Genomic DNA, 25,679 nt, shown 5'->3' on the forward strand with positions numbered 1-25,679 from the left:
TGCCTAGAGCGGGGCCTTCGCCCTGCCTGCAGGTGTGGGGACGCAGGTAGGAGGCGGGGTCCCTTCAGGGGTGGCCAGGGCGGGGCTCTCGCCATTCCTGCAGGGACTTGGGACCCAGGTGAGTGGTGGTCGAGTCTGGGGTGCTCAGGACGGGTTTCGCCTTGCCTGCAGGGGTGGGGGATCTGGGCGGGATACATGGTCGCGTGTGAGGTGCCTAGGGCGGGGCCCTCCCAGTGCCTGAGCGTCCCTTGCTGTACCAGCCGGGCCGGGGGCGGGTTCGCGTCCGGGGTGCCCAGGGTGGGTCCCTCGCCATGCTTGCAGGGGCTTTTGACCCGGGAGGTAGGTGGGCCCTTGCTGCAACTGCCCTCACTGTGCCTGCGGAGCCCTCCCAGGATACCCGGGTAGGGTGCGGGTCGCCTCTGGGTTGCCCAGAGCGGGAATCTCCCGGTGCCTGCAGGGGCTGGGATGCGGGTGGGGAGCGTGGTTGCATCTGGGTTGCCCAGGGCGGGGCCCTCGCTGTGGCTGCGGGCCTTCACTGTGCTGCAGGGGCTGGGGCCCCCGGCAGGGGCATGGCTTCGTCTGGGATGCCAGCAGGGGCTTGTTACCCGGGCAGGTGGCGGGGTACCCACTGTGGTGGCCATTGCAGGGCACTTAGAGGGCTTGCAAGGCCTGGGGCCCCAGGCGCGGGGGAGCCGGGTTGCATCTGGGGTGCCCAGGGTGGGGCCCTCGCCCTGCCTGCTGAAGCTGGGGAGCCGGGCAAGGGGCAGGGTCACGCCTAGGGTGCCCGGGACAGGGCCCTGGCTTTGACTTAGTTGGGGAGCTGGTAAAGCAGTTGAACCCAACTAACTGAATGTTGATGGTGTAAAATATGGCATAAGGTGGCTGCCGCCATGGCTCACTAGGTTAATCCTCTGCCTTGCGGCGCCGGCACACCGGGTTCTAGTCCTGGTCGGGTCGCTGCATTTTGTCCCAGCTCTCCGCTATGGCCCAGGAGTGTAGTGGAGGATTACCCAAGTCCTTGGGCCCTGCACCCCATGGGAGACCAGGAGAAACACCTGGCTCCTGCCATCGGATCAGCACGGTGTGCCGGCAGCAGCGCACCGGCCGCGGTGGCCATTGGAGGGTGAACCAACTGGAAAGGAAGACCTTTCTCTCTCTCTCTCTCTCTCTCTCACTGTCCACTCTGCCTGTCAAAAAAAAAAATATGGTATAAGGTATTACCTTGATATCTTGCTGGTGAAAAAAGAGAATACATTGTAAAATTCTAGATTTTTGTTTTACACTTAGAAATGAGAAATAATGACAGCTGAGGCAACTGGAAAAGTTTTAATAATGATTGCATTCTTTTTAAATGAAATTCCCTTTAATTGTGTAATCTTAAACCTGAGAGGTGAAGGGAAGCTCTCCTCTGGCCCCAAAGCTGCCTCAGACTTTCCTCTCCACTCCCGGCCTGCCTCACTTCCTTCCCGCTCACACAGGCTCCACAGCGGCCTCGAGGTCTTGCAGCAGGATGTCATAGAAACTGCTTCATACTTGTGGAGAAATAAACACAATTCTGCTGTGAGAATACGACACTCAGGAGGAGGGAGCGTGTGGAGCTCTTTGGAATCACAGTGCTCTGCCTGAGGAACGGGGTGTCTGTCCCTGGCGGTGGGTGAGTGTAGCAAATACCTCTAGACCTCTCCCGAGCAGCTGTTCCTCCTCTCCCTTGTGTGGTTGGCTGGATAGCTGAAGGGGGGGGGACTGCTGCCTCAGTGTCAATGTTGGAGCTGACTGAAAGACCCCATGGCTGAGCACCCGGGGGTGTGTTGATGGCATCATTTGAGGTGTGACCCTGGGACTTGATGGACATTTGGGTGTCATGCAGCCGAGGAGAATGCGCCGATTTCCCTGTGTCTCCTGCTTCCAGAGCCATGAAATCAAGGCTGCTTTGCACCAAGTGCCGGGAGAGCCATCTTCTCATCCCCATCAGACACAGACGTTTCTGTTGAGGAGAAGCATCTGCTCTTCATGTCAGTTCCGCACCTGGACCAGGCCTCAGCCCTGTTTTCTTCAGGACCTCTCAGGTTGATGGGTGAGGAGACCCGTGGGAGGAGGACTTAGAAGTCCGGAGGCTGAGTGCCTTCTAGTTGTGCACAGAAACACCCTGTACGTGTCTTCCTTAATTGCAGAGTGTTCCTGATGTCATGGGCACGTAGGAACCAGAGAGGAACCTCTGCCCTGGACCTCTCTGCTGGATCTCAGCTGCCTCATGTTTCCTGGTGCTGTTTTTTTTTTTCTTTAAGAGTTTATTCAAGTCAGAGGTATCTGCATTTATAGCTTCTTCCTGATAATTCTTTCCTCTCCTGATGGAGTTTCATTTCTCCTGTGTTTCAGGAAATGCCTGGGGTGGGGTGGTGTCCCCCATTGGATTCTAGTCTGAGGGAGTCTTCCATGGTGAGTCACGTGCTGCTTTGCTCATTAGAAGAATCCTAAGTAAGATGGGAAAAGACTCTTTTTGTTGGAGAGAGAAAATGAAAACCAGCTTTTCTGAGGCCAGAGGGGCTCATGTTGTAATAAACGATGAATTCATCCTTTTTTTCTGCCATCCCTCCCAGTGGCAGTTGATCTCATGACAGCTGTTTCCAGCTGTACTCTGGATTTTGTGCAGGCCCCTTGGGATGGCTGTAGTGACTCACACAGCTGGGCTTTTTCCACAACGGGCTGAACCTGGCTGCTAGAGGAGCAGGGGCTAGAGGCAGGGAAGGTGACTCTGGTGGCTGGAGGAGATTTCCTTGTTGGGATCGCTGTCCCTGCAGGGCCCTCCTGTCCACAGAGATCCTGGGAGATAACGTCTGGGGCAGGGTAGAGAATGTGTTCATAGAGAACGTGTGTTGGAGAAAGCCAAATGTTCTTTTTTTTTTTTCTTTTTTCCCTGCCCCTTTCCTTTTCAGATGGAAGTAGATCTGTGTGTGAAATGGATACATGAGTGAGTGTTGAGGGAGACGTTGGTTAACAGATGGACATTGCAGCCATCCGGCGCAGTGGGATGCCTGCATCCCACACTGGAGTTTCTGGTTTGAGTTCAGGCTCCTCTTCTTCTGACCCAGCTTCCTGTGAATGCGCTCCATGGGTGGCTGACACTCATGCAGAGACCGGGTTTGAGCTTTGGGCTTCTAGCTTTGGCCGAGCACCGCCTTGGCTGAGTCACACCCGGAGCAGAAGAAGCTGACTGAAGTGGGACTGGGGCATCAGAATGACGCTGGATGCGGCAGGGTGCAGATGTGTCCCGTGGCGCCATGGCGACGGCCAGTGGGGACTGCGCCTGCGTCCTGCACTTTGACCCGGAAGTGCACACGCACGCATGCATACCCCGACTGCCCGCCAGCGCTCTTGTAGGAGTCAGCACCGCGTCCGCTGCTGCCCAAGAGCCTGCACAAGCTGTGAGGAGCCGTGCTCGACGCTGCTGGCCAAGACTGAGGGAGACCCAGCGGCCCCAAGGTCAGGCCAGGATCAGGAGAGGCTGCATGTCTGAGGCTGCAGCACTATTTCCCAGGCGCGGTTGTCTTCTTCAGCCCCTTCCGGAAGCAACGGCCTTGGCAGACCTCTATGCCGCCAGCAGACCGGGCCCCCTTGGAGGTGAGTGACGCGTGGCTGTTGCGGCTTCCCGCTGGGGTATTGGGTGCCGGCGTGCCTGTTGCTCTTGGTCCCGAAGGCTCCGGTGGAGTCGCAGTTGTGCTGTACAGACGGTCTGGAAGGGTCCCCAGGGTACGAGCAGCTGTGTGAGAGCAGAGGTGGCTCCATCTCCTCCCGGAACTGCCCCACGTTCCCATCTGTTTGCTTTTTGAGGGCCCAGCCGCCCTGTTCTAGACCTCTGAGAGTCTTGTTGGGAGGAACGAGAGTGAGAATGTGTGTTTCTGTCCTGGTCTAGGAGGACAGTTTCCGGTTACTCGCGTTTGGTGTGCTGTTAGTACTCCGTGGGTTTTTTATGAAAGACCGTTGTCAGGCCCAGGTGTACCATCTGTTCTTAATTTGATGATTTTATTTTTTTAATACCGCAAAAGTAATGAAGGTTTTGTGAAATAGGTTTTCTGTGTCTATCGGGATACTTTGTGGCTTTTCCCATGTGGATTCTGTTCTGGGATATATTGCTTTGGTATGGTAGCCATCCTTGCATTCCCGGAGTAACTCTCAGTTGCACACAGTGTGCTAAGCTTTGTTTGTGCTCCCGGATGGCATTTGGTAATATTTTATTGAGGCATGTGACACATTCATGACGGATATTTGTGTGCCATTTTCTTTATGATGTGTGCTTGTTTTGGATGTTGGGATAACGCTAGTCTGATGGAATAAAAAGGAAAGTTTTTCCTCTTCATCTCCTTTTTGGAAGGGTGTGCAAAGAACGGATTTTAATTATCCTTTAAATGGGAGTTTTCACCAGTGGAGCCGTCTGTTCCTGGAGTTTTCTTCATGTGTGTTTGTTTCCCACTACTGCAGTCTCTTTTCAAATTATGAGTGTATTTAGGGTTTCTTGTTTTACTGTATTCAGTTTTAGTGGTTTGTGTCTTTCTGAGAATCAGTCCACACTGTATCGACATTGACCAAATCCTTGTGCCTTGGCTTTTCCATAGTGTTTTCTGATTATTATTTTGGTAAGGTAGGTAATAGTGTCTTCTCTGTCGTTTCTGTTGTGAAGTCAGTTGAGTCTGTTCCCTTTTTTCCCTTTTTTCCTGCGGATAAACATTTTGTCCATGTCACTGAGTGTTCAAGAATAATATTTTGGTCTCACTGAATTTCTGTTGTGATATTTTCTATTCCGTTGGATTTATATCAGTTTGTATATTTTTCCTCCTTCCACTTTCTTAAGATTTACTTTTCTGTTCTAGCGTTTTAAGGTACAATCCCCACCTTGGGAGACCCAGAAAAATTACTGGCTCCTGGCTTTGGATTGCCCCAGCTCCAGCCATTGTGTCAATTTTGGGAGGTGTACTAGTGGATCGAAGACCCCCCTCTCTCTCTGCTTCTATATCTCTGCAACTCTGCCTTTCAAAGAAATGCATAAATCTTGTAAAAGAAAAGATTGACAGTAGTTTTATCATTAGAAACAACATATGCTACAAGAGAACGGAGAAACTCTTTGAAGTACTGAAAGATAAAGAGTGTCAGCATAGAATTCTTTGCACAGTGAACGTATGTTTCCAGTGTGAGAGTGAAATAAAGATTCTAGACATAGGATCACAGAAATAATTCATCACCAGCAGATCCACACTACCAGAAATATTAGAAAAAGTCCTTTAGGGAGAAAGACAATGTTACTAAGTGGGTATTTGAATCAACACAAAAGATGAAAACATGAGAATTGAAAGCTACATGGTTAAATGTATACAGATTTTTTTTTTGGACAGGCAGAGTGGACAGTGAGAGAGAGAGACAGAGAGAAAGGTCTTCCTTTGCCATTGGTTCACCCTCCAATGGCCGCCGCGGCCGGCGCGCTGTGGCCGGCGCACCGTGCTGATCCGATGGCAGGAGCCAGGAGCCAGGTGCTTTTCCTGGTCTCCCCTGGGGTGCAGGGCCCAAGCACCTGGGCCATCCTCCACTGCACTCCCTGGCCACAGCAGAGAGCTGGCCTGGAAGAGGGGCAACCGGGACAGAATTCGGCGCCCCAACCGGGACTAGAACCCGGTGTGCCGGCGCCGCTAGGTGGAGGATTAGCCTAGTGAGCCGCGGCACTGGCCATGTATACAGATTTTTAAACTGTTTAGTCACTTTAAAAGATAAATGAGTTTTTTACAGCAAAAATACTAAACATGTAGCATACAGTTTATAGCTTTTTAAAGTTAAATGTGTGGCAACTGTAGTACAACTGTAGGGAGAGTGAAATGGAAATACACCATTTGGCATGGTGCAATATCACTTGAAGATAAATGTGATAAATTTAAAATATATACAATGAAACCTAAAAAAGTCACTAAAGGTAAATAAATGGGGGTATAATTAACCCGTAAAAGAAATAAAATGGAATCATGGAAAAGAAACTGATCCAAAAGTAGGCAGATAAAGAGGAAAAACAGAACATAGAACAGATAGAAAACACCTAACTAGGAGATTAATTTAAGCTTAGCTATTTCATTAATTACATTAAATGTAAATGGTATAAGGAACTCAATTACAAGGCAGAGAGATTATAACATTGAATCAAAAAACAAGACCCAAGTATAGGCTCCCTAAGTGAAATTCAGTTTGAATATAATAGCTTGAAAATTGAAATATGGAGAAAGAAATACACATTAGTCATCTACAAAACTGGACTACCTACATTAGCAACGCAGATCATGGAGTACTTTTAGGATCATGGGATATTTTCAATGATAAAGAAAGTCAATTCATGATGATAAATGCTTTGATCCATCAGTAAGACATCAATCTAAGTATTTATAGACCTAGTAACACAGCTTCAAGATGCTGAAGCAAAAGTTGATAGAACTGCAAGGTTTATCTGAAAAAAATCCATAACTGGAATGGGAGATTTCATTATTCTTATCTCAGTAATCAGTAGAGCAAGCAGATAAAAGTTGGTATGGAAACAGTCTTAAAGACATCACAAACTAGTTGACTTAATACACATATGTAGAACACTGAAATCAATAACAGATCACACATGTTTTGAAAGCACTCAGAAAATATATATGGATGTAATTCTTTAGGTCATAAAGGAAGTTTTAATAAATTTAAAAGGATTTACTTAGTGCTTCAAGGAATATATGAGAGCTATAATTGAATGACAAAGATTTCTGGAAAATTTTCCATTGTTAACACAATAAACAACACTTTTAAATAACCTGTGAGTCAAAGAATAATTACTAAAAGACAACTTTTTATGTTATCTCCTACCAGCAACCCCAGGCTCTTGGGGAAGCTGTTTTTCCCTCAGGTGTGGGATGACATCCTCAGTTAGCTAAGAGATAGGGCGTGTGGCTTGCCTGTGTCATTGTTTCTCAGGATAGTCAGGAGATGGCCACACAGTGATCATGTGTGTGAGGGCATAGAGGAAGTGTTTGTTGACACAAAGAATGGAACACTGTATCCACATGGGTGTGGGTATAGTCCCAGGCAAGCTACATTTCTTGTCTTCATGAGAGTTTTTATCTGATGGTCAAAGTAGTACCCAAAGCAAGATTTGGGGAATTAAGATCCAAAATCTTGTTAAATTCTGAAATGTTCCATGTGTCATCTTTCTCATCTAACAGATTGGTGTTGTCATTTGGATTTAAATTTCATGATGGCAGAGAAGAAAAAGATGCTAGAGACCAGTTAGGACAATAATTTTTCAAAGATTTTTCTTTTTTGTACAGAAGAGGACTAGGAGTGTTTATGTGTCATCATCATAGTCCCTAGGGTATTAAACAGTGATTATAACTTTTTTTCCTATTCAGGTAAATATTAGAATACAAGTGACTGATGACAGTAACTCTGGTCTGAAATATTTTTAAGTAGCTAATTCAGAAAATTCAACTCAAATTTATAAAAATAACATGAATTTTAATACATTATTTTAAGTAGTCTTACAACATCAAAAGTGCAATTTTCTTTTCTGTGCTGTATTATAGATGGTGAATTTGAGCCCAAACACACAGGGTTAGTTTTTCACCAATTAATAGCAAAGACAGGATAAGAGAAAACATTTTCTTTCTTCTAGAATTATATGTGTTGGGTCCACTACACCAGTCCTCTTTCTTTCTAGGTTCTGTATCGATAATAATGATCATGATAATAATAAGATGTTGTTGATGAGGATGAGGATGAACTCCAGGGACCTTACTCATTATATCTTTGTAGGCCAGTACTTGTTATACTGTGGACACTTAATAATGTTTACTGAATGAATATACAATGATAACTCCTCATAGAGCTATGATTTTGACCTAGGTGAATACAGGATCTGGGACCTCGATCGAGGTCTCCCACATGGGTATCAGTTGCCAGGTACTTGAGCCATCACCTGCTGCCTCCAAAGGTCTGCATTGACAGAAAGCTGGAATTGGGAGCTCGGGCTGGGAATTGAACCCAAGCATTCTGATATGGGATGTGGGTGTCCCAAGCCATGTTGCAACCAATTCACCAAATAGCAGCCCTCTATATTAGCTTTCCTAAAAAAAATTTATTTATTTATTTATTTTTTGAAAGTCAGAGGTACACAAAGAGAAAAGGACAGGCAGAGAGAGAAAGAGAAAGAGAAAGAGAGAGAGAGAGAGAGAGAGAGAGAGAGAGAGGGCACCTATCTGCTGGGTCAATCCCCAGTTGGCTACAATGGCTGGAGCTGCACTGATCTGACGCAGACCAGCTTTGGCTGGAATTTTGCTGTGAAGTCTTCTGTGTAATGTGGTCAGTGACATCACCAAAGGTTGTGCTGGTTGCACAACCTTAGTTTATGTTTGCCTTAGTTTATGTTGCCTTGGGGATTTAGGAGCCTAGTGTGCCAGGCAGGTCGGGTTTTGTGGCTATGACACAGTTACTGTAGCTCAGTTAACAGAAGCACCCTGCAGAATCGGAAAGCACCTTCAGATTCAGACTCCTGGTGCCCTGCTTGTCCACCATTCATTTCATGTGATGCTGATGTTACTGGAGGGGTGGGGAGGGGTCACAGCCCCCCAGCTGAGCATGGACTTGGCACTTAGCTTTTCAGACGAGGTGCTTCCCTGGAGTTTATTGTCACAAACACAGCACTGACCTGCGGTATCAAGTGATCACGTGTGGGAACAGGAGCAGGAGGAGGAAGGAGCCAGCACTGGTCAGGGCAGCTTATTCTCGGTGTGTGTGAGCATTGCCAATAAGCTGTCAAAAAAAATTATGGTTTAAAACAAACAGCCAGCTGGCACCACGGCTCACTAGGCTAATCCTCTACCTGCAGTGCTGGCACACAGGGTTCTAGTCCTGATTGGGGTGCTGGTTCTGTCCCGGTTGCTCCTCTTCTAGTCCAGCTCGCTGTTGTGTCCCGGTAACATAGTGAAGGATGGCCCAAGTCCTTGGGCCCTGCACCCATATGGGAGACCAGGAGGAAACACCTGGCTCCTAGCTTCAGATCGGCGCAGCGCACCAGCCACAGCACGCCAGCTGTAGTGGCCACTTGGGGGTGAACCAAGGGAAAAGGATGACCTCTCTCTCTGTCTCTCTCTCTCACTGTCTAAATCTGCCTGTCAAAATAAAAATACAGCCCACAGGCTTCAATTCACTTTCACCAAGACGCTCAAGCAGCTCAGAGGGAGCACAATTGATTCTGTTTTGACAGGTCCTGATGTACGCTAAGCACTGCCTTATTTATTTGTCATGATGTTCTTAGGAAGAAGGTGGGATTGTGTACATTTTACAGCTGGGAAAACGAAACTGTCAGTAATGAAGCGTGTGCCTAGAGTATTTCAGTTACAATGAAGGTACTTCAATGAATTCCTAGAAAATGGAATTCAAAGATAACTTGATTTTGTTGCAAAAATGTTTGAATTCCACAACGTAGGTTTTTTTTAATAATAGATGTTTTCATGAAGTTTTTTCAAGACCTCTCATGTAGGTATCCATGTCAAAATTTTTTATACCAAAACCAATTTTTTCGTAGCAGGCATTTGGTGCAACAGTTAGGTCACTTCCTGGGACACCCGCATCCTTTTTGGAGGGCTGGACATAGACCTTGCTGATTTTTTCAGAAGTCTACGCTTTTTCCGTCACATCCGTGACAATGAGCTCTGGCAGGACATCATGCTTTGGTGCCACTCCCAGACATGCATGTGCAGTTCCTCTGTGGAGGAGCTGGGGGGAACTGCAACTCGATACTCTGTTTTCTCATTAGCCCAGTTTGTCTTAACCTGTGAGCAAGAGCACATGTTTAGGAAAGTAAGAGGACAGCTCTTATGGCAGATGGATTTCTGCTCCCACGCCTTCCGTGGGAAGGACTTGCCCTGCCAGAAGTCAGAGGCACAAGGCAGCACTGGTGTATCTCTGTGTTTGTGGTGCAGGTGGGCAAGTGGGAGAACCAGACCCTGAGCCCAAGGCCCACGGTGTGGCCCTGGTACAAGTCCTTCTCTGACTGTGAGCTGGATCACAACCACCTGAGCATCGTCACCCTGGAGGAGGCCCCCTTCGTCATCGTGGAAGACATCAACCCGCTGACTGAGGCCTGTGTGCGGAACACGGTGCCGTGTCGGAAGTTCATCAAAATCAAGTGAGTGCCAGGGAGGCTGTGGTCTGGACATGCCCACGCCTGTCACATAATGCAAGTCACTGATCACAACAGCATCTGTACTACAAAACATAACACAGAACACACTGTTGTGATAGCTGTAGTGTTAGCAATGGGCTTATGTTTATGATTGCCTGGAGATGCACTAAGTTTACATCCGTTAAATTCTCACAGCCATATGAGGTGAGGGCGTTTGCCATTTACAGTTGATACAGTTGAGTTATGGGCAGGTTGGAGAACACGGCTGAAGCCATCCAGAGGTATGGCTGACTCCAGCTGTGTTCTTACCCATGGTGCTCAGTCATCCCCCAGCATCCTCAAAAGTCTCTCCTTAAAGTCTCCTTAAAGGATTTCTTTTTTTTTTTTTTTGACAGGCATAGTGGACAGTGAGAGAGAGAGAGAGAAAGGTCTTCCTTTGCCGTTGGTTCACCCTCCAATGGCCGCCGCAGCCGGCGCTCTGCAGCCGGTGCACCATTCTGATCCGAAGGCAGGAGCCAGGTGCTTATCCTGGTTTTAAACATTTTTCTGTCCGTTCCCTCCCTGGCACGTCCCCCCTCCTCTGTATTTCCCAGACCGGGGGTGGACACAGCTTGGGAATGATTTCCTGATGCTGTAGAGGTGGAGTTTGAACCACTGACAGCATGCCAGTGTTGCATCCCTGCTGGAGAGTCACGGGTTGGTGGAGGATGGAGGGGACTGTGCAGGGAAGTCATGGGCTGGAGGAGGATGGAGGGGACATTGCAGGTTTGTTACCAAGGGCCGTTCTGATTTCAGTGGGTGTTGGGAGCCAAGCTTGACCACGTGAAGAAAGCAAGGAGCATAACATCTGTGGGACAACACCCTGTGTGCTTCATTATGGCCCATGAGTGTAGTCTCTTCTTCATAGTCGATAGCAGGAGTTTACAGTCTTTGAAAATCAGAAGGCCTAGAGCTGAAAACAAGCAGATGTCCACATCCCAGTTTGCTTGACTATGAAGTACATGAGCCAAAAATCAACGACTCCCTATGAAAGAATTGATATTTTTACTGAACACTGTGAACAGCGTCTCAGGTACAAGCTCAAATTTTGTTGTTGTTGTTCCTGTACAGAGGGGGCAGCTTGTGACTTTGCCTTTTCTGCTTGAGAACATGAGAAGTTTACTATGTATAGAGGTGAATTAAAGCCTTTGACTTCCGTGGGAGCAATACAAAATTAGAATCCATGAATCCCAACATTAACGTAGGTTAAAGCAATTAAATTTCCTAAATGTAGCATTTTGAGCCAGGCTAATTGGTTGCAAAAAGAATTCCTGTTGGACAACATGACTGTATTTACTTGGTACTGATTTTTCCAGGGAAAAACCTGCCCTTTCTAGCCTCTGGGAGATTCTGGGGTCTTGGAGGCCCATATTAGTCTCCAAAACCAGTTTAGGTATTGAATCCAGTGGTTATCACATGGAATATATACAAGGGTGGTACCCCAGATCTGGGGTCATCTCCCTGGAGGCTAGAGCTCAAAGTCTACATGGTGATCATGGCTGTAGAAGCAGAGTGGTTGAGGCAAACTCAAGGGCAGCATGACTGTGGTGGTGAGGAAGGTAGGTGGTTGGTGATTCTGGAATAAAGGAGAGCTCCAGGGAAAAGGTGGCATTTTCAACCTACTTCTGCTACTCAGTTATATTTTCAAGTCTGTCCACATTCATGGATGTAGCTATAAATAAACCTCTCTGACTCGATTATGTGTGTGTAACAAATTATATATGCTATATGTAGTCCATATTAACTGGAGAATTTTTTTTTTATTTTTTTATTTTTTTATTTTTTGACAGGCAGAGTGGACAGTGAGAGAGAGAGACAGAGAGAAAGGTCTTCCTTTTGCCGTTGGTTCACCCTCCAATGGCCGCCGCGGCCGGCGCGCTGCGGCCGGCGCACCGCGCTGATCCGATGGCAGGAGCCAGGAGCCAGGTGCTTTTCCTGGTCTCCCATGGGGTGCAGGGCCCAAGCACCTGGGCCATCCTCCACTGCACTCCCTGGCCACAGCAGAGGGCTGGCCTGGAAGAGGGGCAACCGGGACAGAATCCGGCGCCCCGACCGGGACTAGAACCCGGTGTGCCGGCGCCGCTAGGCGGAGGATTAGCCTAGTGAGCCGCGGCGCCGGCCAACTGGAGAATTTGATGGAAAAATCCTAATATGAAAAGGCAAAATCATTTTCTACCATTAAAAATAGCTGTGCTTCTCATTATTTTTTCATCCAGTTATTTCATAAACTCATTAGTTTTTACAGAGCTGTGATTATTATTTATAGTATTATATAACCTCTTTTCTAAACTAATAGATAGAAATGTACTTTCCTACTTATGAAGTTGAGTGTCTTCAAACATTATTTTAGTGCTTAGACGATAGTCCCGTGTGTGAATTTGCTCAAAATGTAAGGTTACAGATGGAGCACCTACATTGTAGCATGTGTGATTCAAGTAGAAGGTAGAGCTTCTGGGATGTTCCAGTGTAAGCAAGTTTGTTCCCTGAAGAGGCTGTGGTCTTCCTGCCTGCATTGTCTAAGACTTTCTGCTGTCAGTGGGGAAGACCATCATTTCCTTCCTTACCAAAGACGTTTCTGATTCGTGTGGGTGTTCTTTTCTAGGAGCTGGTTGGGAGAGTATAGCAGGGTGCCTGGTAGAAAACAGTGAGGTTGACCCTGGCAGCTCAGAAGATAGACTTTCCACTGGCCATATGGTCTCTGTTTTAATGGCAATTTTTCCCCCAGTCCTGGATATTACTCTTGAAAAGTTTGACCTTTTGTGCATCAAGCCATGTTGTTAGGAAGAAAAAATAGTACGAATGAGCCTTCACGGATAGTCGGGCCTAGTGTGAGAAGTTAATTCTGTGGACTCGGGCATGGGGTAGAACCCCATGATCGTAGGAGTTATCTAGGCACTTCCAGTTCTTACCTTTGGTTTCAGGCCTCCGTACTTAGAGGATGAAGCAAAACCTTACTTTACTTGAGAATTTCACACCTTCTTCTCTTCCATTTTCCAATAAATTTTTATGACTCAACTTAGATCAGATTGCTAGACTCTGGTTTAATGAAGTTGTATGTGGGGGCCGGTGCCGTGGCTCACTTTGTTAATCCTTCCCCTGCAGCAGCGGCATCGCATATGGGTGCCAGTTCTAGTTCCGGTTGCTCCTCTTCCAGTCCAGCTCTCTGCTGTGGCCCGGGAGGCAGTGGAGGATGGCCCAAGTGCTTGGGCCCTGCACCTACATGGGAGACCAGGAGGAAGCACCTGGCTCCTGGCTTCGGATCTGCATAGCTCCAGCCATAGTGGCCATTGCGGGGTGAACCAACAGAAGGAAGACCTTTCTATCTGTCTCTCTCTCACTGCCTACCTCAATCTGTCAAATAAAAAAAGAAGTTGAATGTGTTAGAAATGTTTAAAAATAAGAGTTAGTAACTCTTGCCTGTTGAGTAGAGGTACAAATGCTACCTAATTTGGAGAAACATCATGGAGCTCAATCCAGCAAATGGTATAAAGCATTTAGTGCAGTGCCTAACTGCAGTGTAGTAACTTCTCAGTAAACATTAGCTATTGTGCTAGTAACCGCTGTAATTAAAGACACTTGCTCCTCTGGCCGCCATAAGCTCAGTGTGCGTCCATGGAAAAGTTACTTCCCTTCTTGAACTTCAACTTCGCAAAGCTAGTAGAAGGGTATAGCTAATGACTAGACAAGTCTTCCAGTACTAACAGCCCATGGTCTTGGGATTTTCTTTGCAGCAATTCAGCTAACAAGGGGATGAACTTTAAGAAATGCTGCAAGGGGTTCTGCATTGGTATCCTGAAGAAGCTCTCCTGGACGGTCAAGTTTACCTATGACTTCTACCTGGTGACCAAAGGGAAGCATGACAAAAATGTCAACAATATGTGGATTGGAGTGATTGGGGGAAGTAAGTCACCTTTCCACCCCGGCCTCCCATTCTGACAGGGGCCTGTGGTCAGAAGTGTTGGGAAGAACATGTAAAGGTGCCATTCTTTTTATGCCTTACCTCCAGGTGGTTACCACAAAGCGGTCCTGGCAGTGGGCTCGACAACATCAATGAGGAGCGTTCTGAAGTGGTGGAATTCTCCGTGCCCTTTGTGAAGACAGGGATCAGTGTCATGGTTTCAAGAAGCAATGGCACTGTCTTGCCTGCTGCTTTTCTAGGTAGGTGAACATCATAGGGAATCCTGCTTCGCTATAAGAAATTATAGTTTGCTGAAAGCATGGGACTGGACCAGACCTAGCTGTTTAGCATGATTTGCCCACATCAGCATGTTCCAGAGCATGTTGCATTTATATTATCCCAACTCACACTCCCCCACCACCACTCCAGTTCACAGCTCTCATTAATCCTGTTACAAATCTCTGCTGAAAACTACTCTCATATATTCAGATACCAGTCTTCACTCTAGAATGCAAATTAATGAATATATGGCTTAGAGCCTTGAAAATATTTAAAAACTTAAACCTGGCTGTCCACAGTTAATTTAAATCAGTGCATAAAGCTTTATTCAACATCCATGTACACATCTTGCATCCCATGCTGTGGGATAAATGCCATTAATTTATTTATTAGATGCAAGAGGGAAAATAATGATGACTGCACTGTTATTTATACCAGTACTCTTATAAACAAAATGGTAGTCTGAAGAATGTACACTGATTTAAAATTAATGGAATCACATTTTAAATATGGCTGTTCTTTAAGCCAAATAGTTTGCAAAGCAGGAAGATCTCTTGACTCTGTTTTAACGTAAGTTTGTTTTCACATTAAAATATTCCCTTTTTGGATTTGTATATTTTCTCTTCCTTTAAACTTTTCTTCAGCTCTGTATGTACATGTGTTGGATACCCCGGCTAGATTAGTGAAAACTCCATGGAAGGTAGCCCAGCCCAGTTCATTTTTCTCTCTCACAAGGAAAGTGTTGTGTTGACTTTTCTTTCACATGCATTATTTCCATTAGTGGATGTCTTGTTGACAATCAGGCACTTCAGAGCATTAACTCCCTCTTGGTACTGCTATATGCATGCATTCACCTCAAATTTGTGAAGATTGGAACACACCTTAGAGGAAAGCAAATAAGAGAGGGAAGGCAGTTCTACGAAGCTTAATCAAAGAGTTGCAGAGAGAGTTAGAAACAAAGCGAGAGAAAAAGAAAGGCAAAGAAAGAGAGAGGTCTTCTATTTGCTAGTTAACTCCCCGATGGCTGCGATGACCAAACTGAGCCAATACAAAGTCAGGATCCAGGACCTTTTTCCTGGTCTCTCAAGTGGTTTCAGTGGTCCAGTGACTTTGGGCATCCTCTGCCACATTCCCAGGCACATTAGGAGGGAGCTGCATGGGAAGAGGAGCAGTCAGGACTCGAATTGGCACCCATATGGGATGCTGGCACTGCGTGTCGTGTCTTCAACCTGCTAGAACACAGCACTGTCCCTGACAGTATGGTTTTATTCTTTCTTGATTTTGATCTATTTATGTTTATTGATTTGCAAATGTGGAACCACCATGGCATTTCTGGGATAAATTCCAATTGAAGGTAATATATGAGCTTTACCATGTGATTTTGGAGTTTTTATTTTGGCTAGAATTTTATTGAGAATGTTTTCACCTGTTTCATTAAGGATATAGGGTGGCAATTTTCTATGCATTTCGTGTCTTTTGTAGTTCCTGGCATCAAAGGAATGCTGGCCTCATAAAAAGTGTTTGCCAAAATTCAGTGTTATTCAGTATTTTGAAGCAGTTTGAGAAGTGTTGAAGTGCCTTTTGAAATGTTTTATTGAATTCAGTTGTAATGCAAGCAGTTTTCATTGCTGGAGTTTAGTGCCTGGAGTTTGCTGGAAAACTTTTAATTACTGCTTCAGTCTCACTGACTTTAAAGGGTCTTTTTCAGATGTCTGTGTCTTCTGGGTTTAATCTTAGTAGTTTACATGTATTTGTTATGGAGGAATTTCTCCATTTCTTCCTGTTTTTTCCAATTTTTTAGCATATGATATTGAATAGCAATTTCTTTTGAAGCCTTGTATTTCAGTGATGTTGGTTATTATGTCTGCTTTTTCATCTGTAATTTCACTTACTGTAGAGTTTTTCTCTTTTGTTATGTTAGTCTGGTTACAGAATTATCTATTTTTTTCAAATTTTATGTCAGGTATACAAATTTCATTCATTTCTTCTATACAGAGTCAAAACATACTGATACTTCTTCCCATGCTACAATCCCTCCATCCTGCTCTCAAACCCTTCTGCTCATTTCCTCTTTTGTTACTACTCTTTTATTAAAAAAATTTTTGACAAGCAGAATGGACAGTGAGAGAGAGAGACAGAGAGAAAGGTCTTCCTTTGCCGTTGGTTCACCCTCCAATGGCCACCGCAGCTGGCGCACTGCGGCCAGCGCACCGCGCTGATCCGAAGGCAGGAGCCAGGTGCTTCTCCTGGTCTCCCATGCGGGTGCAGGGCCCAAGCACTTGGGCCATCCTCCACTGCACTCCTGGGCCACAGCAGAGAGCTGGCCTGGAAGAGGGGCAACCGGGACAGAATCCAGTGCCCCGACTGGGAATAGAACCCAGCATGTCAGCACCGCAAGGCGGAGGATTAGCCTATTGAGCCACAGCACTGGCCTTGTTACCACTCTTAATTCTTAATAATTATCTATTTTCAATTAACTATATACTCATATGTTTAGCCATACAATAAGTAGAGAACAGTATTAAAAAAAAAAACACTGTAGAAAATCATCTATCACAGAATGTCAGTTTCCCTCCTACCCATTACCCTTTAGGTCTCTATTGGTTACCACAAATCAGGGTAACATATGGTATTTGTCCTTTCAGAATGGCTTATTTCACTAAATATACTGGTTTCCAATTATATCCATTTTGTTGCTAAAGACAGCATCTCTGTAATCCCCAATGGGTTGTGTTACCTAGTGTATATAGGCCATGATTTCTTTATCCAGTTATCAGTTCATGGACATCAGGGTTGATTCCATGTCTTAGCTATTGTGAAGTGAGCTGTGCTAAACTTGGAGGTGCAAATAATCCTTTCAAATATGCTGATTTCATTTCCTAGGGGTAAATCACCTTGAGATGGATCGCTGAGTCATATAGTAGATTTATTTCCAGCTTTCTGAGGTATCTCTACTTGCTTCCACAATGGCTTCACCGGTTTATGTTCCCACCAACAGTGGATTACGTTCCCATAGTTGTCACATCCTCAGTAGCATTTATTATTTGTTGATTTCTGTATGTGAGCCATTCTAACTGTTGTGCAGTGAAACCTCATTGTCATTTGGATTTGCAATTCTGTGATGGTTTGTGATCTTGAGCATTTTTTCAAGTGTCTGTTGGCCATATGAATGTCCTCACTTGAAAAAATGCATGTTCAAGACCTTTTCCCATTTCTAAACTGGATTTTTTGTTTTGTGGTTGTTGAGTTCCTTGAACTCTTTATGGATTCTGGATATTAATCTTTTATCAGTTTCATAGCTTGCAAGTATTTTCTCCCATTCTTTCAGTTGCCTTTTCACTTTGCTGAGTGTTTCTTTTGTAGCGCAGAAGCTCCTTGGCTTGATGGAATCATATTTGTCTCTGCTTTTATTGCTTGTGCTTCTGGGATCTTTTTCCCTAGAAATCTTTGCCTATGCCAATACCTTTCGGTTTTCTCCAATGTTCTCTAGTAGTTTGATGAGATTGAGTTTTAGATTTTGTTCCTTGAAGTATTTTTAATTGTTTTTTGTATAAGGTGTAAGGCATGGGTCTTCTTTCATAGTTCTGCATGTGGAGGTCCAGTTTTCCCAGGACCATTTTTTGAAGAGACTGCCCTTTGCACCTGGGATTGATCTTTAGCCCATTTGTCCAATAGCATTTGTTTGTAGATGTGTGCACAGATTTCTGGAGTTTCTTTTCTGTTCCATTGGTCTATATGTCAATTTTTTGCTTATACCATGCTGTTTTGATTGTAACTGCCCTGTTCTGTGTCTTGCAGTCTGTCGTTGCGATGCTTTGAGCTTTGTTTATGTATATGTTTTAAATTTGTATTTAACAAATATAAATTTCAAAAGTGCAGCTTTTGGATTATAGAGGCTTTCCCCCCCATAACCTCCCTCCCACCCACAGCCATCCCATCTCCCACCCCCTCTCCCATCCCATTCTTCATCAAGATTCATTTCCAATTAGTTTTTTTTTTTTTTTTTTGACAGGCAGAGTGGACAGTGAGAGAGAGAGACAGAGAGAAAGGTCTTCCTTTGCCGTTGGTTCACCCTCCAATGGCCGCCATGGCCAGTGCGCTGCGGCCGGCGCACCGCGCTGATCCGATGGCAGGAGCCAGGAGCCAGGTGCTTCTCCTGGTCTCCCATGGGGTGCAGGGCCCAAGCACCTGGGCCATCCTCCACTGCACTCCCTGGCCACAGCAGAGAGCTGGCCTGGAAGAGGGGCAACCGGGACAGAATCCGGCGCCCCGACTGGGACTAGAACCCGGTGTGCCGGCGCCGCTAGGCGGAGGATTAGCCTAGTGAGCCGCGGCGCCGGCCTCATTTCCAATTAGTTTTATATACAGAAGATCAACTTAATATATACTAAGTAAAGATATCAACAGTTTGCACCCACGCAGATACATAAAGTACTGCTTCAGTACTAGTTTTACCATTAATTCGCATAGTACAACACATGAAGTATAGTGCTCATTAAGAAATGCCACGCATTTACTTTTTTTCCCCCATTTTCTTTTTAATAGGTACAGTAGCATCTTAGGAACATCAGATTACTTGTTAGAACAAGGAAACTGTCTTCCAAAACCTGCCTTACAGACTGCCAGCCAGGATATCTCCTGCACGTGGCCTTTAGGAGAAGGAGACAAGCAAAAAATGCAGCGTTAAGAACACAGTTGCATAGGGAAGCAATGCCTCTCTACATGTTTTCCTCTAACTTCTATTTCAGATCATTGGGCAGAGAGAGTGCATATTCAGGGAGTTCTAAACCCCTGCCCGAGCCCCCATCACAGACAGAGAGATGCAGTGGTAAAATGGACCAGTATATTACATCCTTAATCCTCACTTTCAGTGGAGACAAGGGTTACTTAGAGGACTTTTCTCATCACTCTGGTTAACGTGTTTCTGGTTTGGATCAGAAGTGAGCAGAGGGCCTGTGGCATTATGGAAAGGACCTGAGTTGGTGTTAGTCTGAATTGAGGTCAGTCCGTGGCTTGACCTGTTTCTAGGGGAGTTATATGGCATCTTTCATCCTTCTCTGCCTCTTCCTCAAAATGGAGATAATCGTGGTTTCTTCATCTGTTTGTTGTGAAGATAGATAAGTTTAGGTACTTGCGGTAGTACCTGGTACACCCAACGTTCTGTTTATGTAGTCTTTGTCCTTATTAAAAATGTGGATGTGTGTGCAGGAAAGGGCGTGATTGTGGGGAGCAGCTGGGGGGAACTGTGGCCCGATACTCTGTTTTCTCTTTAGCGCCAGTTTGTCTTAACCTGTGGGCAAGTGCATGTGTTGAGGAAAGTAACAGGACAGCCCTTATGGCAGATGGATTTCTGTTCCCGTACCTTCCATGGGGAAGACTCACCCTGCTGGAAGTCAGAGGCACAAAGCAGCAAAAAGCCTAAAACTGGGATTCCAGATGAAATAATCTTACTTTACTTTCATTTAAAAATATTTAAATGAACACTGACCAAAAATAATGCGTAGTCTGGTGCTTTGGGGACCTGACTCTGTCCTGTTATCCAAGGCACTCTTTCTCCAGGTTGTCATTTTAATTTGTCATTCCTTGGGTATTAGATCACTGGATGGTTGAGTATATTTCTTTAGTTATTTTGAAAGTTGAAGGTGGAGGGAGGAAAGAGAGAGAGAGGGAAGGAGTCTTCCATCTGCTGGTCTACTACCGAATTGGCTGCAGTGGGCAGAGCTGAGAGTACCTGAAGTCAGGAGCCAGGAGCCTCCCTGGGGTCTCTTCATGGGTGCAGAGGCACTAGGACTTGGGGCATTTTTTACTGCCTTCCCAGACCACAGCAGAGAACTGCATTGGAAGTGGAACAGCCAGGACTCGAACTGGCGTCATGGGATGCTGGCACTGCTGGTGGTAGCTTGACCCACTACCCCACAGTGCCGGCCCTTCCCGGAAGCCTTTACCCCTGGGATCCAGCTGTCTGCTAACACGCCTGGGAAAGCAAAGGGAGACGGCCCAAGGACTTAGGCCCCTGAACCCACAATGGAGCACGAGATAAAAAGTCCCTGGCTTCTGCTTCAGCCTGTCCCAGTGCTGGCCTTTGTAGACACCTGAGGGGTAAACCCCCATATGGACTATCACTCAGAGAGAGAACAGTGCTTGCGATGGCGCCTGCACTGCTTCTCTCCCCACGTGGATTTGATGGCCAGCGCTGGGCCAGGCAGAAGCCAGGAGGCAGGAGCTCCATTCGGGACTCCGAGCGGCAGGGAGGCAGGATCCAGAGAACCTGGGCAATCAGCAGCTGCCTCTCTGGGTCAAAGTCTGGAGCAGCGGGACTGAAGTGGCCCTGGGGCTTCTGTCCCTTGATGCTGAAGTGCACAGATGCGTTCTGTAGTGCCATGGCAACGGCCACTGGGGCCTGCGCGTGCATCCTGCACTTTGACCCGGAAGTGCACCCTCTGGCATGGCCGCCTCTGAGCTTGGCGCATAGGTAGGAGTCAGCGCCTGCGTCTGCTGCTGCCCGAGAGACTGCACAAGCTATGAGGTGAGGAGCCATCCTCGACGCTGGTGGCCAAGCCTGAGGGAGACCCAGCAGCCCCAGGGTCAGGCCGGGATCTGGAAAGGCTGCGTGTCCGAGGCTGCCGAGCCATTTCCCAGGAGCGTTTCTCTTCTTCGGCCCCTTCCGGAAGCAACGGCTTTGGCAGGCCTCTATCCCGCCTGCAGACTGGGCCCCCTTGGAGGTGAGTGACGCGTGGCTGTTGCGGATTCCCGCTGGGGTCTTGGGTGCCAGCGTGCCTGTTGCTCTTGGTCCCGAAGGCGCGGGTGGAGTCGTGGTCATGCAGTGGGGACATTCTGGAAGGGTCCCCAGGGTGCGAGCAGCTGTGCGAGAGCAGAGGTGGCTCCATCTCCTCCTGGAACTGCCCCGTGTTCCTGTCTGTTTGCTTTTTGAGGGCCCAGCCACCCTGCTCTAGATGTCTGAGACTGTTGTCGGAAGGAAGGAGAGTGAAAGTGCGTGTCTGTGTCCTGGTCTAGGAGGACAGTTTCGGGTTCCTGGCATTGGGTGTGATGTTAGCGCTCTGTGGGTTTTTCATGAAAGAGCCTTGTCAGGCCGAGGTGTACCTTGCGTTCCTAATTTGATGATTTGTTTTTAATACCGCAAAAGTAATGAAGGTTTTGTGAAATAGGTTTTCTGTGTTTATCGGGATACTCTGTGGGTTTTTCCCATGTTTGTTCTGTTCTGGGATAAATTGCTTATGTATGGTAGCCTTCCTTGCATTCCCGGAGTAACTCTCAGTTGCACACAGTGTGCTAAGCTTTGTTTGTGCTCCCGGATGGCATTTGGTAATATTTTGTTGAGGTATGTGACACATTCATGACGGATATTTGTGTGCCATTTTCTTGATGATGTGTGCTTGTTTTGGATGTTGAGATAATGCTGCTCTGATGGAATAAAAAGGAACGTTTTTCCTCTTCATCTCCTTTTTGGAAGGGTGTGCAAAGAACAGATTATAATTATCTTTTAAATGGGAGTTCTCACCAGTAGAGCCATTTGGTCCTGGACTTTTCTTCATGTTTTTTGTTTGTTTATTTTTGTTTCCCTGCTACTGCAGTCTCTTTTCAAAGTATAAGTGTATTTAGGTTTTCTTGTTTTACTGTATTCAGTTTTAGTGGTTTGTGTCTTTCTGACAATCAGTCCACACTGTAGCAACATTGACCAAATCCTTGTGCCTTGGCTTTTCCATAGTGTTTTCTGATTATTATTTTGGTAAGGTAGGTAATTGTGTCCTCTCTGTCGTTTCTGTTGTGAAGTCACTTGAGTCTGTTCCCTTTTCTCCCTTGTTTCCTGCGGATAAACGTTTTGTCCATGTCATTGAGTGTTCAAGAATAGTATTTTCGTCTCACTGAATTTCTGTTGTGATATTTTCTATTCTGTTGGATTTATTTCAGTTTGTGTATTTTTCCTCCTTCCGGTTTCTTAAGATTTACTTTTCTGTTCTAGTGTTTGAAGGTAAAATTGGGTTTATTGATCTGGTATCTGTATTCCTTAATATATACATGTATAGCAATACAGTTTGTCATGTGAAACAAGTCCTGTCAACATGGAAAACTGTATGGATGTACACAGTACTGGTAACATATTGAAGGAAACGAATCATTATGTAGGCAGAGGTTTTCACAGGCCTATGCTCATTGCAGCAGGATGCAGAATAGCCAGGCTGTGCTGTCTGTACATGCATGTATGGTGTACATAGCCCATAATGTCATTATTCAGTCATCAGGTGATGTGCATTTTGGTTGCTTGCCTATCTTTGCTCTTGTAATTAGCTGTAGTAAATATGAGGGCAGAGATCACTGTTTGTATGTTGATTTCATTTCCCTTTTGTATATTCCCAGGGCTGGAGTGGCTGGCTCATATGGTACATCTATCTTCAGATTTCTGAGGTATCTCCATACTGTCTTCCACAGTGGCTATAGCAGTTTACATTCCTACCAGCAGTGGATTAGGGTGTCTTTCCCCCACATCCTGAAGGCCATTGTAGTATTGATTTGCATTTCCCTGATGGCTAGTGATCCTGAGCATTTTTGCATGTGTTTGTTGGCCATTTAGATTTCCTTTCTTGAAATATGCCTGTTGAAGTCCCTTGCTTATTTCTTGGTGGGTGGTTTGTTTTGCTGTTGTTGAGTTTCTTGAAAGTTTCTGGTACTTAATCCATTATAAGTTGCATACTTTGAAGATAATTCTGCCCATTCTGTTATTTGCTTTTTCATTTTGCTGAGTGTTTCTTTTGTAGTGCAGAAGCATCTCAATTTTTTTGTTTTCTTCTATTCTTTTGTTTAATCTTTTGTGATTCTCAGATATTGGACCTCCTTGGTTAAATTTATTCCAAGGTCCTTTATTTTCTTTGTAGCTACTTGAACAGGTTTGGTCATAGAGGTTCTTTCTCAGCCATGACATTGTTGGTGTATACAAAGGCTGTTGATTTTCTATCCTGCCACATTACCAAACTCTACTATGAGTTTCGAGAGTCTCTTAGTGGAATCTTTTGGATCTCCTATATATAGAATCATGTCATCTGCACATAGGGATAGTTGAACTTTCTCCATCCCCATTTGTATCTAACATTGAGAAATGAGAGAAAAAGTACCAACAGGATAACATGCACGTAGAAAATGTCAACAGTGACCTCAGATGCTACCTTTATATTCTATCTTGCTTCGTGGAACACAGGATTTGTCCTATTTCAAACATGATCAATACTTTAAATGCAAGGCTAGTTATGGAGATTGGAGATTGGGAAGCAGACCTGTGTTCCATGGAGAACCGTGTAGATCGTGGGTGTTTCAAGTCCTTGTGCGAATGGGTATGTAGGTGTCTGAATAAATAAATTCCAAAGATTTCCTCATGTATAATTCAGAAATCATACCACACAGAATGTTTGTAAGGAAGAAGAGAATGAATGGGTACCAAAACCTTTTCTAAGACCCAGTTAAACTCTTTTTCAAATTCTTTGTTAGTAGGGCATGTAGTGCATATAGTATCAAATTCTAGATAAACTCTACTAGTTGGCCTTGATGTAGTATTTTATTTAGAGCTATGTTTTCCTTTTTTAAAAGAATTTTGCTTTTTTTAAGGTATTTTTTACTTGAAATTAGGAGTTAGAGAGAGAGAGAGAGATAGGTGTCTTCCATATGCTGGTCCACTCCCTAATTGGCTACAATGGATAGAGCTGAGGGGATCCAGAGCCAGGAGCCAGGGGCCAGGAGAATCGCTGGGGTCTCCTGCATGGGTGCAGAGGCACAAGGACTTCTACTGCATTCCCAGACCACAGCAGAGAGCTGCATTGGAACTGGAGCAGCTGGGACTCAAACCAGTGCCCATATGGGATGCCGGCACTGTGGTCAGTGGCTTCACCTGACCCCGCAGTGCCTGCCTCTCCTAGAGGCCCTTCCCTGTGGGATCCAGCTGTCTGCTAAGCAGCTTGGGAAAGCAGAGGGAGAAGGCCCAAGGACTTAGGCCCCTGAACCCAGAATGGAGCACCAGATAAAATGTCCCTGGCTTCTGCTTTGGTCTGTCCCAGTGCCAGCCTTTGTAGTCATCTGTGGAGTGAACCCCTATATGGATGATCACTAAGAGAGAGAAATATTGTTTGCGATGCCCCCTGCACTGCTTCTCTCCCCACATGGCTTTGATGGCCAGGGCTAGGCCAGGCAGAATCCAGGAGGCAGGAGCTCCATTCAGGACTCCCACAAGGCCTGGCGGTAGGGTCCAGACTACCTGGGTCATCAGCCACAGCCTCCCTGGGTCACAGTCTGGAGCAGAGGGACTGGAAGTGGCCCTGCTGCGTCCGACCCTGGATGCGGCAGCATGCCAATGTGTCCCCTGATGCCATGGCAGCCACCCATGGGGATTGCGCCTGCGCCCAGCACTGTTCCTTGGAAGTGCTTGCACATGCGTGGCCCCTTTTGACCCGATGTGCTCAGGTGGGAGTCCGCAGTGCGTTGGCTCAACCCGAGAGCCTTTTCAAGCAATGAAGAGCCGTCCTCGACCCTGCTGGCGGAGCATGAGGGAGACCCAGCAGCCCCAGGGTTAGGCCTGGATCTGGAGAGGCTGGACCTGAGGCGGCCACATCAGTTACCTTGGGCTTCTGGAAATTACTAGGCTCGGTTCTCTTCTTTGGCTCCTTCCAGAAGAGTATGCCTCTTACTGAGTTCCTGTTCCAGAAGAACAGAAATGCTCTTTCTGTGTTGAGTTTGGTGTGTTGGCCTTTCTGTCATGGTGTGGGCGGGGGCTGGGGTGTGCATGCAAGGGGGTTAAGGGGATAGTAGTAAGAGGAAGAGTGTCAAGGGAGAGGTGGGAACGGAGAGGAATGGGAGAGAATGAAAAGGTGGCATGAATGTGAGGAGGCGTGAAACGAAGCTAAGAAAGGCGTGTTGCAGAAAGGAAAGGGAGGGGGAGTGTGGCAGGAGTCCTAGAGGGTGTGGTGGGTGGTTGGGAGAGGAAGAACTTTTCCCACGGTCCTGGTACTGTTTTGGGGGTTTCCTGTGCCTGGCCAGATGTAGCCTTGGCCACATCCATGAGAAGAGGCCTTTACTCACGGCCTCTGCTCTGGGTTGTGCAGCAGTGTAAGGTATGTGTGCAGGGGCACGGGGGCACGGGGCACTCAAATTAACTGGCATGTAATCCAGTGAATTTTCACAGACTACACACACGGAGGAGAAAGCAGAAGCTTAGAGAAACACCAAGAATCCCTCTGTGTTCTGTTCCAGCCTGTCCAAGGTTCTGACACCTCATAG

General features: G+C 46.2%; 1 protein-coding gene across 3 annotated transcripts; it reads left to right on the forward strand.

Moving 5' to 3' along the window:
- On the forward strand, nucleotides 1–25,679 carry LOC108176275 (glutamate receptor ionotropic, NMDA 2A). 3 transcript variants are annotated; one of them, XR_016226046.1, is made up of 8 exons: nucleotides 1–118; nucleotides 1,479–1,654; nucleotides 1,910–2,436; nucleotides 2,934–3,618; nucleotides 9,984–10,189; nucleotides 13,957–14,126; nucleotides 14,232–14,383; nucleotides 25,585–25,679. XR_016226046.1 is itself a non-coding variant. In XM_089321438.1 (7 exons), exons 4-7 carry the CDS (start codon nucleotides 3,589–3,591, stop codon nucleotides 14,318–14,320), a joined length of 495 nt encoding a protein of 164 aa, XP_089177564.1. In that variant the 5' UTR covers nucleotides 1–118; nucleotides 1,479–1,654; nucleotides 1,910–2,436; nucleotides 2,934–3,588; the 3' UTR covers nucleotides 14,321–15,240. The 3 variants fall into 3 exon arrangements, 1 of the variants encoding a protein (XP_089177564.1); XM_089321438.1 differs by lacking the exon at nucleotides 25,585–25,679 and having other exon boundaries at nucleotides 14,232–15,240; XR_011384394.2 differs by lacking the exons at nucleotides 1–118; nucleotides 1,479–1,654 and having other exon boundaries at nucleotides 1,671–2,436.

Source organism: Oryctolagus cuniculus, chromosome 19 (genome assembly GCF_051225735.1).
Source record: "Oryctolagus cuniculus isolate XC-2025 breed Fujian yellow rabbit chromosome 19, ASM5122573v1, whole genome shotgun sequence".
Lineage (NCBI taxonomy): Eukaryota > Metazoa > Chordata > Mammalia > Lagomorpha > Leporidae > Oryctolagus > Oryctolagus cuniculus.

Coding starts and splice junctions, on each gene's coding strand:
- LOC108176275 (XM_089321438.1), top strand. CDS start 3,589: ATGCCGCCAGCAGACCGGGCCCCCTTGGAG. Junction 3,619..9,983: donor CAGACCGGGCCCCCTTGGAG/GTGAGTGACGCG, acceptor TTTGTGGTGCAG/GTGGGCAAGTGGGAGAACCA. Junction 10,190..13,956: donor CGGAAGTTCATCAAAATCAA/GTGAGTGCCAGG, acceptor TTTTCTTTGCAG/CAATTCAGCTAACAAGGGGA.